Source organism: Neopelma chrysocephalum, unplaced genomic scaffold (assembly GCF_003984885.1).
Source record: "Neopelma chrysocephalum unplaced genomic scaffold, ASM398488v2 Primary Assembly neopelma1_24, whole genome shotgun sequence".
Taxonomy (NCBI): domain Eukaryota; kingdom Metazoa; phylum Chordata; class Aves; order Passeriformes; family Pipridae; genus Neopelma; species Neopelma chrysocephalum.
In genome coordinates, this window is record NW_020897693.1 from 17,244,327 (window position 1) to 17,259,370 (window position 15,044).

General features: G+C 39.6%; 1 protein-coding gene across 2 annotated transcripts in view; it reads left to right on the plus strand.

Moving 5' to 3' along the window:
* Positions 1–15,044, plus strand: part of AMBRA1 (autophagy and beclin 1 regulator 1) — a 119,208-nt gene that overhangs the window by 28,950 nt on the left and 75,214 nt on the right. For both annotated transcript variants that reach the window (XM_027705594.1, XM_027705604.1), the window contains 2 exons: positions 10,725–10,805; positions 11,365–11,465. In XM_027705594.1, coding sequence (XP_027561395.1) covers positions 10,725–10,805; positions 11,365–11,465 — 182 coding nt within the window. The remainder of the gene's footprint in view (positions 1–10,724; positions 10,806–11,364; positions 11,466–15,044) is intronic.

Below are 15,044 nucleotides of genomic sequence, written 5' to 3' on the forward strand. Positions count from 1 at the left end.
TACTTGCTCTATCTTAATAACTTTGTCAAATTAGCTGAAGTTCCCGTGATTGGGTTGGGTTTTTTGTTTGTTTGTTTTTGTTTTGTGGTTTGCTGGTTTTGGTTTTTTGAATTTTTTTCTTTTGGGTTTTTTTTTGTGTGTTTGGTTTTTCTTTTTTTTGTTTGTTTGGTTGGTTGGTTGGTTTTGGGGGCCTTGAGGGAGTTGGTTGTTTTTGTTTGTTTGTTTTGGTGGTTTGTGGGTTTGTTTTTTTTTTTTAAGATTTGGTGATTGTGAATCTGTGTTAAGGCTTAGTTTCCTATAAGGAGATAAAAAGGCCTCCTGTGTCAAAGTGAGGAATTTAGATTAAAATGTATTTTGAATCCAATGCAGAAAAGAGAATATGATCTTTCTAGGCTGTCTTCAGTAATTTCCTTTTCCTTTTAAGTATGGGATTTTCCCTGGATACTTTTAAATATTTCACTGATCTTTTTTTCCCCCTTTGTGCATATTGCAATTAAAACAGGGTAATTCTGAGCATGGTTGTAGAAGTAGTCTATGATGGTAGTGTAGCAGGGAGGTGTGTTTGATGGGAGCTGCGAACTCTACAAAAATCCAGACTGTTATGTTACAGTTGCCAGCAAAGGATGCTGTCAACTTACCTGCCATCTTAACTTGCATGGTCACTTGCTGCAGTGGCACATACTTGAGATGGCATATTGTTAAAGCTCCATGTCCTTTGTTTCAGGGTGAAGTCCCTTTATGAAGGACATTAGTAACACAAGCTATTCCCAAAGCAAGATATCAATCCCTTTCTAAGTGGTGGTAGACTTTTTTTTCCTTAGAAAGTTGTTCTGGGAAGCTGTCACTTCATGCTTCAGCAGTTAAATATTCTGAAGTACGGGTGAGTGAATGTTTTTCCCTGTCATTGTGGCCTTGTTTGGGTAAAATGTAAATGAGGGGAGATAATGCAAAAGAGTCACTGCCTAGTAGCTTTTCTCAGGCAGCTTTGTGGTCTGGAAGAGCAGAAATGTGGTGGCTGCTGGGCCTGTTTTGTGAGGTGGGTGTGTTGCAAGCACAGACCTTCCTATTTTCATTATTCCATTTCATCCATCTGTGGCGGCTTGTTCTGCTGGAAAAATAAAAGATGGTAGGTTCTTCATTCACAGAGCCAGGCAAATGCCTGCAGAGAAGTGTGCTCCCCTGCAGATAATGTTCACACAGTAAGAGCACCCAGTCAGGGAAGCAATCCAATCAGCTGTGCTAAGGTTGTATTTCATACTGAGCAAAAAGAAGTGTTTATTCTTTAATGTGCAGTGGCTGAATTTGTTAGTTGAATATTTCATGTTGAATTCTGGTCTGTGCATTCAAGACCTGCTGTCTTTTTCCTTCTCTGCTTCATTATTTCTCCTGGCTGATTAGAGAGAGCTGCTGTGCGGGGGTCCTTAGAGCGGGAACTTGTCTTGTGACTCATTTGATTTCTTCTGCTGAGACTTCACAATTAAATCTCTTACACAGAGATCTTGCTTCTCCTTTTGGCTCCTGTATCCCTCCTTCTGTACTTGCTTACCTGTGCAGTCGTGTATTTCTTCATGTATGTATTTCTTGCCCTGGTTTAGATGCTCTGACTTCTCTGCTTTTCCAGATCTGATATAGGACAGGGAGTTGATACTGTAGCTGTCTGCAGCTCATGCTTTTCTCCTGGAATCCAGTGATTTATTTTTTTTTACGTAAAAGCCAAAGCAAATTGCCTTGGTGCTTTATCTTTTTCTGTTTAATGTATTTGGTAAAAGTCCTCTCTTTTCCCAGAGATTAGGAGAAAGATGTAAGGAGCATTAAACACCAGTTGGTTTTACTATTCATAGAGCTCTGGGCAAGGAGCGAGCCCTGTGCTTGTACAGAGTGCCTGGGAGATGAGTGTTCCTCTGCTCTCATCTTTTGTGGGATTCTGAGGGTGTTTTTCTCCTGAAAGATTCATTTTGTATCTTTTCAATTTTGTTTGGCTAGTGACCTAGTAAGGGGCATGAAAAACTTGACCTATGCACTGTTTGTGTGTATATGGCCTCTAAATTTAAATTAAGGCCTCTCCTTTGTCTCAGTCTAATGGTGAATTCGTTCATAAATATATTTAGTTTGTGACAGCAGTAGTGTTGGTATAAGAATGTGAAGTAATGGTTTTTATAGGTATTAATAATATTGTTCTTTTACATCAGCTTTTGTGAAAAGAAGAGGGGGGAGACACGCTATACCTGTGTTTTTTGGTCTAATAAGATGTTCTTTCTCTACACATGCTGCCTGTGCTTAACCTGTCACTGTTGTAATCTTACTGCTTATTGAATGCAACTGTCGAATTTAAACTTAGTCATGTCTGCATGAAAGCATTTAATACAGTTTGTAATATATATACAGATTGAAATATTAGGGTTTTAAGGTTAGCTTTAGCAGAATCCTAAGCTAAAATTAAAAGGGTTTCTGAATTCTGGAATAATAATCTCTGAATGGAGAATGACATCATTTTTTAGTCTTCCATCACAACTGGTAAAAACAGATTCTTTGTAGACAAGTCCTTTCAAGTTCTTATTTGAGTGTCTTATGTTTAAATCACATAGTAAATTTAGACTTTTAGAGCTAAATTATTTTCTTTTGATTTTTTCAATGATTTTGACTGGATCTCTTCTAGGCACTTCCTTAGTCTAGAACAGCTTTTTGATGCTGAAGGCTGTTGGTGATACTTCCAGGACTCCTTGGATAGTGCAATCTAATTTTTTTTCATTTGTAATTCTAAATTTGTCACCATAATAAGAATGTGAAGGTGTTTCTGAAGATGAATTTTGGCCATCTATGTCCCTTTTTGTCTGCAGTAAGTGAGGGAGCAAATACAGAAATACAGATTTGTTTCATCTGTCAGACTGAAAAGCAGATACATGGGGCAGCGCACCAGCTCACTGTCTGAAAGCCTGACTCTAATCCTTCACTACAGTTCTATAAAGGCTTTCAAGCTAAGGCTAAAGGTGTGACTGTGGCTGACTCCTCTGTCTGCTTTTGAGAGTGGGGTGCCTGGTAGAATATAGATGTGAAAGAACTTGGAGATTACACTCTTAATGTCTGCAGCTTTTCCCCATTTTATTCTTTCCTTTTTGCTTTCCTCCCAGGAGGATCTGTGCTGGAGTGGATCCATTCAGTTGTGCGTATTGTCACAGGCTAGGAAGGTCTTCATTGTTTCTTGAAAACAAGAAGGGCTTTACCACACAGACCTGAAGTATTGTTTTGGTGCTTTATCTTTTTAATTTCTTTCAAGACACCACTGAGCATCCGGACAGAGAATATGACAACTGTAGACACTGTTTTCCTGAGACCATAATGGACATTCTGGTTTTGTGGAAGCAGGCTCTTGCTTTTCAGAGGTGATTAATCATTTAGGGAAAGCTTACGAGATCGGGGTGGTGTTATTTGGCTTTATTTATTTGTCACCTTAAAATCCTTTTGTGTAAGGCATGTTCTGGACCAAGAGTTGTGGTTTCTCAGATGGGCATCTTGCAAGGGTCTCCTCATAAGTGCGTAAGATTCATGAGTATCTGCCATACCTACCTTCTGCCATCTTTGGTTGCTTTATTGACATTATCGTGGCAAGTCCTGCCAAATCTAAGTTCCTCCAATAGCCTTGTCTTGAAAGATTTTAAGATCACAACTTGACAGGTGACGGTCACCGCATTAAAGCTGTGAGTCTCGTTTCCAGTTTCTCGTGTGGGATTTTCATTAATTTTGGAGAATACTATGGTAGTGTTTGGTTTGGGAGTCTCTTTTGTGTCACAGTGCTCCACTTCAGGCTGGCATTCTGGTTTAACTTTTTTATGTCATCCTTCTTTTTGGAAAGTCTTCATTTAAAGTACATTTTGTTGTTAGCTTCTTTAAGAACCTTGACTGGTACATTGATATCTGACTATTAATTAGGAACTGGCTGGATGCAATTGTGTCTGAACTAACATTATGCAGTGAGAGAGGAGACAATGGCTATGGCAGTGTGGCTGCTCAGTAGTGTGTGCTTGGGTTTGGGTTTGGGTTCTGTTCTCTGTATTGCTCCTCAAGTGGAGTGGTAAAAGTGAGTTTCGAGGAGGGAGTTGTGTCATGGTGAGAATAAGCATATTGTTTGCCTAATGGCTGAGACAGAAAGATTTTTGGAAACTTTGAGAGAGGGGAGGAAGAGGTTGAAGATTGACAATTATTTCAGTAACTTCTTCCTTACCCTTGTGCAGGAAGTCCATACTTGTGTTTAAATCCAGTCTCTACCTTTTCAGTCTGAATGTATCCTTGTTTACTAGAGACACAGCACAATGGGAGCACTAATCTGCAGAAATGCAATCAATTCATAGTGCACCTGCTGATTTCCCTTAGCACACCAGCTACTAAGAGCTTGGACTCTTTGTACCGCCAGTCTTGGTCTTTACTGCCCTCCTTCACAGCTGTCCACTTTGCACTCATGTATTTCAGAGTGGGTTTTTCCTTTTTGTGACAATCTTCAATTTCTGCAAAAGAAACTCCTTCAAGTAGGAGCCAGGTTTTCTTGGCAAGACAAAGGAGAGATTGGAATGGCTTAAGTTTTTTTGTGAGGCTTTAAATATGGAGCTTTTGATCTACAGGTCCAGAACAGTGAGACAAGCTCTGTCATTGTGGAGAGAGACCAATAAGGAATCCCAGAGGTAAAGAAAAAGGTTTACTCTGTAAGGGGACTGTAGGTTAAGCTGATGCCTCAGGATGAATGGGATACCAAGTGTTAAGCTCTGATAGGGTAGATAAGAGAGATGATTTGATCAATGGTAGCCTTTTGGTATCCAAACCACAGGGTTTCTAAAAGCATTTAGGCTGGTTTTTTTAATTTTTCTCCATGCTATCCTGATGTTTACATTTGAAGTTAACATCTCACAAAAGTGAGATGGTTAAAATAGAGACACCTGGATCTTGCACCTAGAAAAGAGTGAGTGCTTCATTCTAGTTCCAAATCAGTCTTTCTCTGAAGCAGTTAATCCTTGGCATTTAATGGGCAAGTGCTGCTGTTTCTCTTGACCAGGTGATAAATCCTCTCATATGTGATGCTTCTCTGAAACACTTGATCTTCTGAAGTGTCATTTTTAATCTTGTAAATATATTTTCCCCTGAACAGCCCTCTGAGAGGTAACGAAGGCTGGGGAGGGGGTTGTTTCCGTCTAGTCAGCAGAGACATTAGTAACTCAGCAGTCTGCTGTTTTGTAGGACATTTTAGCCGATAAATAGATATATGTTTTCCCTGGTGTTCCTTTGAAACAGCTCCTCCTGAAAGACTGGCGTTTCAGTCTTCAGAAGGACACAGAACGACAGAAAGGCACCATGTCTTGCCTGACTTGCCTAACTTCTTTATCAATTACTGTGTTAAAAAGCTATTTTTCTAGTTGCTGTCTCTCCAGCTGGCCAGTATTGCTCTTTGCAATTTCTCTAATATTTTTATTCTTCATTTTTTTTTGGTTTTCAGTGCTTGTGACTTTGCTCCACAAATTTAATGCCAGGAAAGGCCTTTCATGTAGCAGTTGCTTCTTTTTGCTTAAATTTTCTTGCTTCTTGTTGTCCCCTTCTGTTCTACCTTAAGTACTTCTCCTTCAGTAATGATCATATTCTTCAAAGATGGGTATATACATTTACATTTATAACTTTTATTTTTACCAGATTATGTATATTCTTTTAAATATAATTTATAAAAGAATATATAAATATAAAAGAATAATATAATAGTAATTTTAATGTCTATGAATGTTAATATTTGTATCCTTTTTGATAGGACCAGTACTCCTGACTTGCTTATTTGTATCTACTTCTGAAAATAAATCTCTGCTTAGATGAGTCAGTTGTCTTGAATGTTTTGTCTTCAACATAATCCTGCTTTTAGGTGAGATACCCTTGTCCTCAGAGCCATAAGTAGGGTAGTTCTCTTTTCCTGAGTTGAGTTTACAACTTCTCCAAGACTCGAGGACTTTGAGTAAAGTAGCATATAATGGATGGAAGCTTTATTTTTGAATAAGAGACTAGTCTTCCTGATTCGGGGGATGTTATTTCAGCTACTATGTCTCTGTGCAGAGTTACAATTACTTGCAGTGTGGCTTTTCTTTTTGTCGTCTAAGATACCTGTATCTCACTGAAATATTCAGAATGTCAAGGTTTTATTTATTTTGTGTTTGCCTTGCTATTTTGAGGCTTATTTCTTTGAAATACCCTCATTTTTTTCTAAATTAATTTGTACTAGATGCTCAGGATCTTGCAGGATCAGACAGAGAAAAAACCCCAAGTGTTAACATCTGGTATTTGCTGCTTTTCTCAGTGGTAAAGCTAGTAGCTAACTTCCTATTATAGTGTTCCCAACACTGTATGTTCCCTTACCCATCAGGGTGGTCCTGGAAAGCAATTGACACATTCTTAGAACTGCCAGCAAATGTAATGTTCCCTTCACCACCTTTTTGTATACCCTTTGTAAAAGATAGCACACACTTTGTCTTATAGTTTTATGCAACTCTTGTAAGTACCTCCTTTTAAGGGCATATATAATCTGTTTTCATCCAAATCAGCAGTGAATCCTGTGAAGTTAATTGCAAGATTTCAGGATCTGTTTCTGCTTTAGTATGGCCAGTTTCATATGACATCTTCCAGGTACCCTCTTTAGAGGATCTGCTGTCAGACTTGACCTACTTCTAGTGCCAAATAAATTTGCATTTTCTGGTAACCTCCTCTAAGCTCCTGATGGGATCTTGGGCCTACTCCTGCCCTCTATACTGTCTCCTCTGAAGTAACCTCCTGCAATTTAAAAAAATTTATAGCAAATAAATACAGATACTTAGCATTTTCTCGGTACTTCAGACATCGGGGTTTTTTCTGCTATGTGAACATGGTGTAACTGAATCCAGTGTCAACCTTTAAGAATATTAGTAGATGCCACTTGACCAATTATTTAGCATTTCTATTGTATCTAAGTCCCTAACCTCTGCAATAGAAATTTAGTTTTTTAAATTGGATTGCATGAAACGTGATAAAATGCTGAAAATATGGAACAATTGGCTTGGTCTGATATAATTTGATTCTTCTGAACTTGCATGGCTTACTGGTGCTGGCTCTGATTAAATGGCCTTTCAAAATGGTCATTGTTGACCTAATTCTATTGGCAGTGTAGTCAGTGGGAGTTTTAATATTGACTACAATGGAAACAGTTAGACCAACAGATTGCATTAGAAATCCCATGCTGTGTGTTTAATTTCACTTCCTTATACAACAATCACTAAATATTAAGATGAATTCTTGCCAAGATAGAAAAGCAGAACATGGCTTTCTTTTTGTCTTTACTGTCTTCTGTATCCACTGTTATTAATACAGTAGCCAAGTTACCAGACGAAAAAGTGTCTTTTTCTCCAAACTGTAGGACACAAAATTTTGTATTTCTAGCTCTGTTTTCAGAGTTGACATTGCTGCTCCATTAAATTTACATTAGTCAATTTTTCTTTCAACAAGCAAACAAGACAATCCTAGAGGATTTGGCTGTCTTACCCAGTATAGGATAAACTTTCATCTTTCTTATACCCTATTAAATATCCATATATCTCCTGAATGTTTGGTAATAGCTTTCTTTCTGTGCTCTGTTGTATTTTAGTGTTAATACTATTTCTCCCCTACCAACTGTTATTCTCCACATTGCTGTTTTGATTTGTCCCACAATGGTATCTGAACAAATTATGAATAACCTGAATTTTGAGCCAGACCCTTAAAGTTGTTTTGACCATTTGTTGGTTCTTGCAGATTTCCAGCTGAGACAAAGTAGTCTGTTAATAATTAGAGTATTAAGTTTCCCTTGTCACCTTACTGTGGCGCATTTTTGTTTAATATACTTTTGCAAGGTTATTGAGTTGCTTTACAGAAGAGGCCTTTTTTATGTAGACACACACATACACTGAGGGATTTGCCTTCCACTTTTGCAGGTAATGTTAATTAAACTATCCACTGAGAATCATTAGCTAATGACTCTATAGGTAGTTGACACTAAATAGAAAGTAGAGCATTAGAGAACTTTGAGAACTTCTCCTTTCTTGCTGGAGTACTTCACGCTGGCGCTGCAGTGTGCTAACATCTGCTCTCCTCCCTCTGTCAGCAGGCTGTGTGTGGTACAGAAATAAAACAAGTGCCACCCATCTTCACTGATCTGTAGGGGTTTTTTATTTTCCTTTTTAAAGGGTGCAGAAATTATCTTCAGCTGGCATCGGGGTAATATCTCCTGTTCTAGTTTTTCAACACTAGGCTAGACACTCTTGCATGTAGTTGTTGAGCATGGGAGTTTAGATATAAATGGCTCTGTAAATTAGTAATTCAGAGTAATGTTTAGTAATATTATTCTTTACCTCAGGGAAGTGTATCTTACACTTACATCTTACACTTACATTTACAGTAAATAGGAATTCTAGCTATCTTGAAGGATAGCCACTGTTTCTTATTCTCTGCAGTTTGAGTTATAGGGCAGTGACCATTAGGGTATGGGTTTTAATTTATTTTTTCTAGGGGATGTTAAAAATAGATGACTGTCTTTTGAATCAGTAAAGGCTATCTGCTGTTATGGTGAAAACTGAAGAAAAGCCTAGTCTATATTTTTTTCCTTTTAGACTTTTTTTTTTTTTTATTAGGAGGAGGTTGTATGCACAGCGAATAAGGCAGTGCAGGATGGACTTCTCAGAGAAAGTCTCTCTGATGAGAAGATTTGTGTCCGAAATATTTTTGTGGATACTAAGTCCGTTGGCTAGTGACATTTAAAGAAACTCGAACAGTTAGTTGCTTTAGGTCTTTTGATTTGGACTGTAGACTTTTCTCTTCTTTTGTTTGCTGGAGCTAATTCCTCATTCCTTTTGAAACCTGCTGCAGAGATTCTCTTCCACTGGAGAGTTCTGCAGGGTGTAGTCCTGCTGTTGTTCCTCTTCCTCATATTTGTCCATTTCAAGAGCATCTTCCACTTCTAGTAAATGTCCAAAGCAAATGCAAACTCTGAAAACTGTTTTGTTGCTTTTCTTCCAGGGTTGCATATCAGTGTTGTTTCAAACTGCTACATAGAGTTTTAAAAAATGTATTTCTTATCTTCTGCTAGCTCTTACTGTGTGTGGCAAGAACTGGAATATGACACTTCTTTTTTGCTTTGGCCTTTTCTCTTTAGCAGGAAAAGTTGATATGTCAGCACGTGAGTTTACAGGATTCCTTCTTTTATTGATCCACATCTTAACTGATAAAAGAACAGCAGTAGCTTTTACATTTCTGATTTCAGGCACCATGCTGGTTACACAGAAACCTGAGGGCGAGGTGCGGCTTTGGCTGTGAACTGCAAATGCTGTGTCTGCAGTGGGAGGAGAAATGGAAGCTTTGAGCTTGGATTCAGATTTAGTTTTGGTGAAATAGCTTGAAATGCTAATGACCTTTGCAGAACAACCTCTGCTTTTGTGTTCTTGGGTTCCTCAAGTGTGTGGGAAACAGCCACGTAATGGACTTTCTTCTCAGCCTACGTTTCTTGCTCACTAACTTTAAAAAAGCAAAACGAAAAAAGGTTATAAAATGCACAGCTTGCTGGAGTGGGTTAGAAATGTGCTGCTAGTGCGTTGCATAAGGAATATTTAGTTTCCTAGTGATTTCTAGGCTCTTCAAGTAATATTCCCCCCACAACTGCTTGGGAAGGAGAAAAGGAGGGCTGCAATTACAGATGGAGATCTGGAATCCAGGGAGAACAGACTTGTTACGTCTGCAAGGTCATACAGAGAGTAAATTGCGAACAGAGAAGAAAGCACTGCAGAGGTCTGTTTCGGAACTCCAGAGTCACTAATGGTGTTTCATTATTTTCCTTGCAGTTTTAGTGCTGTGTAATTACAGGTCCTCTTGTGACCTATGAATGCAATATCAGGAATTTTGTTTGCTGGGGATTCTGAAGGTCCTCTGGTTTGACCTCCTGCTTGTTGTACAGTTGTTAATTGCCAGAATCAGACTGTCAGCCATGGCTTTGTCTAACTCCAATCTTAAGACTTACAGGGATGGCAGCTCTGTAGCCTCTCTGTGTAACCTGTTCAGCACTGCACTACCCTTCTGGGGAAGACCTTCCTGTATATACTGTAGGACAAGAGATGCTAGACCCTTTTGCCTCATTTCCCAAGGCCCAGACAGTTATTGTTAAACAGAATGAGATGTTGTTAAGGAGGTGCAGTTTTGCCTGATACCACCAAACATTTATGATTTAACTGGAAAAGCTTTAGAAAGGTGAGATAACCTTGAGATCCACTTGAACTGGACCTTGAGGGAAAGAACACAAAACAATAGTCTGCAGATTATGCTCTTTTGCCTGTACTTCTGGGAACGAAAATGTGAAACTTAGCAGCTCTGTTTGACTAACAGAAAGTTCTCCTCAGGACTGTGGTGAGCTTGTTTTTTGCTCTTCCAGTCAAAATTCTAAGGTTTGTCTTTCATTTGCTCAGGTGCTGACCTGAGTCATTGACACTGTGGTTTTGTTGATACTTTTGAGACATTGTAAAACAATGAAGAAAGCGGACTTTGAGGTTACCCATATGTAAAATTGTCAAGAGGGTTTGGTATAATTAGTTGTATGAATTTGGAACATTATAGAAGCATGAAAACCATGCTTGTTGGGTTTCTGTTTTCTTGGAAAATATTTTATTCCACAGTATTTTTCATGTACAATAATTTTCTTTCCTTTACTGAAGGGACAATGGAGACCGATCTAGGCACCGAGCTCCACGGAACGCGCGCATGTCTGCACCATCGCTAGGGCGCTTTGTCCCAAGGTAAGGCATCTACACAGAAGAGTAAAAGGGTGTGGAAATCCTGGAGGTACCAGTTACAGTACAGCTCTCTGGTGCTTTCAGATAGATTCCTTTTCTTGCACAGGACTGGTTTATCCTTGGGTTTTGATTTCTGGGACTCCTGAGATGGCATGTTAGTATGAGCCACTCATCCTGTGTCATTTGAAGGACATCACGATCTTAGTGCTTCTTACTTGCATGTTGGAGCCATAATGTGAAGGCGGAATAGGAGAAGAAAAGAATCTGATCAGAGATTCTCAGCACAATGTGCTGGTTTGAGATTAGGACACTGTTGTGGGAGGTAGAGGATTTGGTTAATGCTGATCTTTGCAGCCACATTGATCAGAGGAGGATCTAATCTGTAATTTGTTTTTTTTTTTGAAGCAATGAAGCAGTTGTCTAAGCAGAGGATTCCAGCCTTCCCTCTACTATAGTCTGCTGGAATGTAGTCATATTTCCTCAAAGTAATTGTAGTTGCTCTCCAGGACTGTGTACACTGGGATGTCTTTCTCCGTGTAAGCTTACTCTCTTTGTTTTGCAGACGCTTTTTGCTGCCAGAGTATTTGCCTTATGCTGGGATTTTCCATGAACGGGGACAGCCTGGCTTGGCCACCCATTCCTCTGTCAACAGGGTTTTGGCAGGTAATGAGATTTCCTTGTTTGCAGTAGTCATGTATATATTAGTGGTATTTTTTTCATGAATCTGAGCAGAAGAGGATTGATAAAGAGAAGTAATTCCAACTTTTGAGGTTCTATTTAAGTTGTCTGAAGCAAGAGAAACGACTGTTGGAGTGATCTGGTGAGCTGTCATTCAAGTGCTTGAGCATTGCAGATTCCATGCTTCAAGTATGTGTATGGGAGTGTCTGCATGAATTGGGGAGGGGTGCTGTTAACAATTCTCCCTTTATTTAACTTCCTCCCCTATTCCTAGATGTCGTTTTTAAAAAAAAAACCTGACAGACTAATGATCAGCTTGCTGCAGGTCCTTCTAATTGAATTATAGGGTGCCTTGTTCATGTTCCGGCTAGGAAGATGCACACAAGGCAATGCGGGATTCAATTAGGATCTTAATAAGTGCATATTAAAAAACTCAGCTGCCACCACATACAGCACACAGGCATTTGGGAGCCTCAGAGGGCAAGCGGAGGTGGAGTGAAGAGGAGGAGTATTGGCAGTCTGGCAGTTCATGAATGAGATGGTTATAGATGACACGTATCTTGAGTGTGAGTCTTTTTTGGCTGGGTCTAAGTTGCTCTGTAATTAACCCCAGTGCGGGGGAGTAATTTTGAAGCTTGGGGGAGAGCAAGAGATGATGTGTGGACAGGTAAGTTGGGATGTGGTTCTCTTCCCTCCTGTAGGTAATCACAGGACCACCACTGAAAGGAGTGTTGAAAGGTTTCTCAAGAAGCTGCATGACCCTTTTCCTTATCCTAACTCACAATCAATGCCTAAGCCATTTTTGATGGGATTTATCTAACTGTTCTTAAGAGTCTTCATTGGAGTTTTCCCAACCATTTTGGGGTGGAACTGTTGCTGGTTTTGTGTGGCTGATTTAATGTGGCAGTGGTCTTGTCTGACATCTTGCAGACTTTGTCTCCCTGGACGTTTTGGTTTGAGTGCATTGTTCCTAGACCTTGCTGTTGCAGTAATAGTAAGAGCCCAGCCAAAGCCTAGCCTCCTAAGCACCTCTGTTTTTTTTCCTTAGCAAACAGTAGAGATAGCCTGTAGTTTTAGCTGACACATGTACTTTCCTGTGCTTGTTGCCTGTGTGGGCTTTGGCTGTTGGCACATGGAAACAGCACACTGGCAGATAATTACTTGCTGCCAGGCAACACTGCAGAACTCTTGTGTGGCCCCACTTTGCTGGAGACACCTACCTTCAACCCTTCTCCAGCCCTCTTTGCAGTTTGCCTATTCCTTAGTGGCTGGGAAATAGCCAGGCTTTTTTGTCTTGCACTTTTTTGGGAATTTGAGCACCAAGACACAAGTGCTTGTGGTTCCAGGAATAACAAAAGAAGGCAGGAATTGTAATCATGGGCATTTCAAAAAACAAGATCTATTTTTTCTGTGTGATCCTGTGCTGAGCCTACTTAAGGCAAGGTTTGTTGGCTTCTACAGTGTTGTAGAACCTCACAATGGAATGGCTGGACTCCACAGTAAAGGCTTTTATTGGCTTGAATTAAAATTTATACTTCTAATGCAGTAGCTGCTTGTGTTATGATTTAATATTCTGTTTATTTTACCTATGCTTTCAGCTTTCAAAATGTTGTGTTTTTTTTACATTTGTGCTGAAAAACTTGTTCATGTGTTGTAGAAACCAGGAGAGTTGAAATTTTAAATATTAGGAGGGGGCATGAAAGGCAAAAACTAGAAAATGATGTTGCAATTGTGGAATACCCAGAGAATTTCTCATAATCATTATATTGGTCAGCAGCATTGTCATTTTCGCCATTATATTTCAGAGCCATTAAAAGTTACAGTGTGGATCGCATGCTTTCTTTTCTAGTTAGCCTGTGCCAAGTCTTATGGTAGCTCTTTCTTCAGTATCATGGTTGAAAAACCTCTACTCAAGCTTAAAAGTACTTTAACCCTGGCCTGGTAGTTGAGGGTGACGTTGCCAGCCTTGGCTGAGGAAAAAATCCATCTGTATTTTCCTAAGGCTAATCTAAGCTTGAATGCCTTAAGTTGCTTCATCCTACCATGTATTCAGACCATAATTTCTGAATTATGTTTGAATGCAAAAATGCCAAATGTATTTCTTATGTAACCTCTACGGCATTTGAAAAACCCTGTGTTCCTAACCTGACAGCTTTCTGAAAACTGACAGTAGGCTTCTGTGGTCAAGTATGAGTGAGAGCTGCTGTTTGGGAAAATACAGCCAATTGCACTTCTTCTGTCCCCTGCCCTACTTACTGCTGTATGCGGAGAGGAAATCAAAGCAGCAGATGGAGATCTTGGTGTGTGAATTACTGTGGTGTTCTGACTAAATTTCTTAATGTCAAAGCTCTTGCTGTCAGGTTCTGTCCACGTTTACTTTCAGCTCTCTACTTTATGTGAACAGCTTTCTGTTGTTTAAGTGTCGTTCTCATGCAACTGTTACACAGACAATAGCTCCACGCTAGGGAAGACTACCTTGTGAATAAATTCTTAGAGCAATCTGGTTTAATGAACTACTAAAAATTACACATTATCTAAGCAGGCAGGCTGGTACAGCAACACAGTAGGTTGGGCAGAAGGACTGATGTGCCAGGCAGGGTTTAGGTCAGGATTAGAGTCCTTTGTACTAGTCAGGGGACTGGTGACCATCCGTTGTGCCAAGGCACTTCCAGGAGAAGCATAGGAAAGGTGGCAACAGATGGGTAGAGTAGGTGGGAGCTCAGGGAGAGCACGAAGCGATACTAGTCAACATGACAGACAGAGATATCTCCATGCCAGCAACCTAATTTGCATGTAGCACTGGAACAAAAATGCGCCCCAGTAGCACCTTCCTGCCTGCCTCTTTACCTACTGGTGGAGTTTAGACCTATCAGCTGATATGATATGCTGCATCACTGTGCTTTCTGGCACCAAGTAAAACACCATGTGAAAATATATTACATCAACATTGTTACCTTTAGCATTGAAACTTGTAATCACACCAAAAAGTGTTGGTAGTTTGACAAGTTATATTTTCCTATAAAGTCTGTGTTGATTGGCAGTAATTACACTGTCCTCCTTTAATCCTTTATTAACTGAGTCTTATATCAGCTTTTTCATTATTTTGTCTGGAATCAATGTCAGGTTGACAAGACTGACAGCCTCATCCTATTTCAACCTTTTAAAATACTGGTATAACACTAGCATATTTTTCAGCCTTCCATATTCCCCTTTATTTCAAGACTCATCAAAAAATCTGAGAGTTCATTTGGCAGCTCTTCTAAGGCTCTTGATAGTGTAGGCTGTAAGCCACCCTCTGCACTCTCCTCTCCTTGGTGAACTGCCCTAAGGGATGGCATTGTTGTCTCCAAGGAAACGTCCATACAGTAAAAGCTAGTTGAAGTGGTTGTTTGCTAAAGTGCTGATGAAAGCAGTAAATACTTTTTGGCTTCTCACTTCTAGGCAGTGTTAACCTGTCCAAGGAACACACAGCTCAGTATTGTGTTTACCGCCTCCTACTCCTTTTTGAAATGTTTCTTTAAGCTGAATATTTCTGCCCACTGTTTTGTTTGGGGAGTTTTGTGT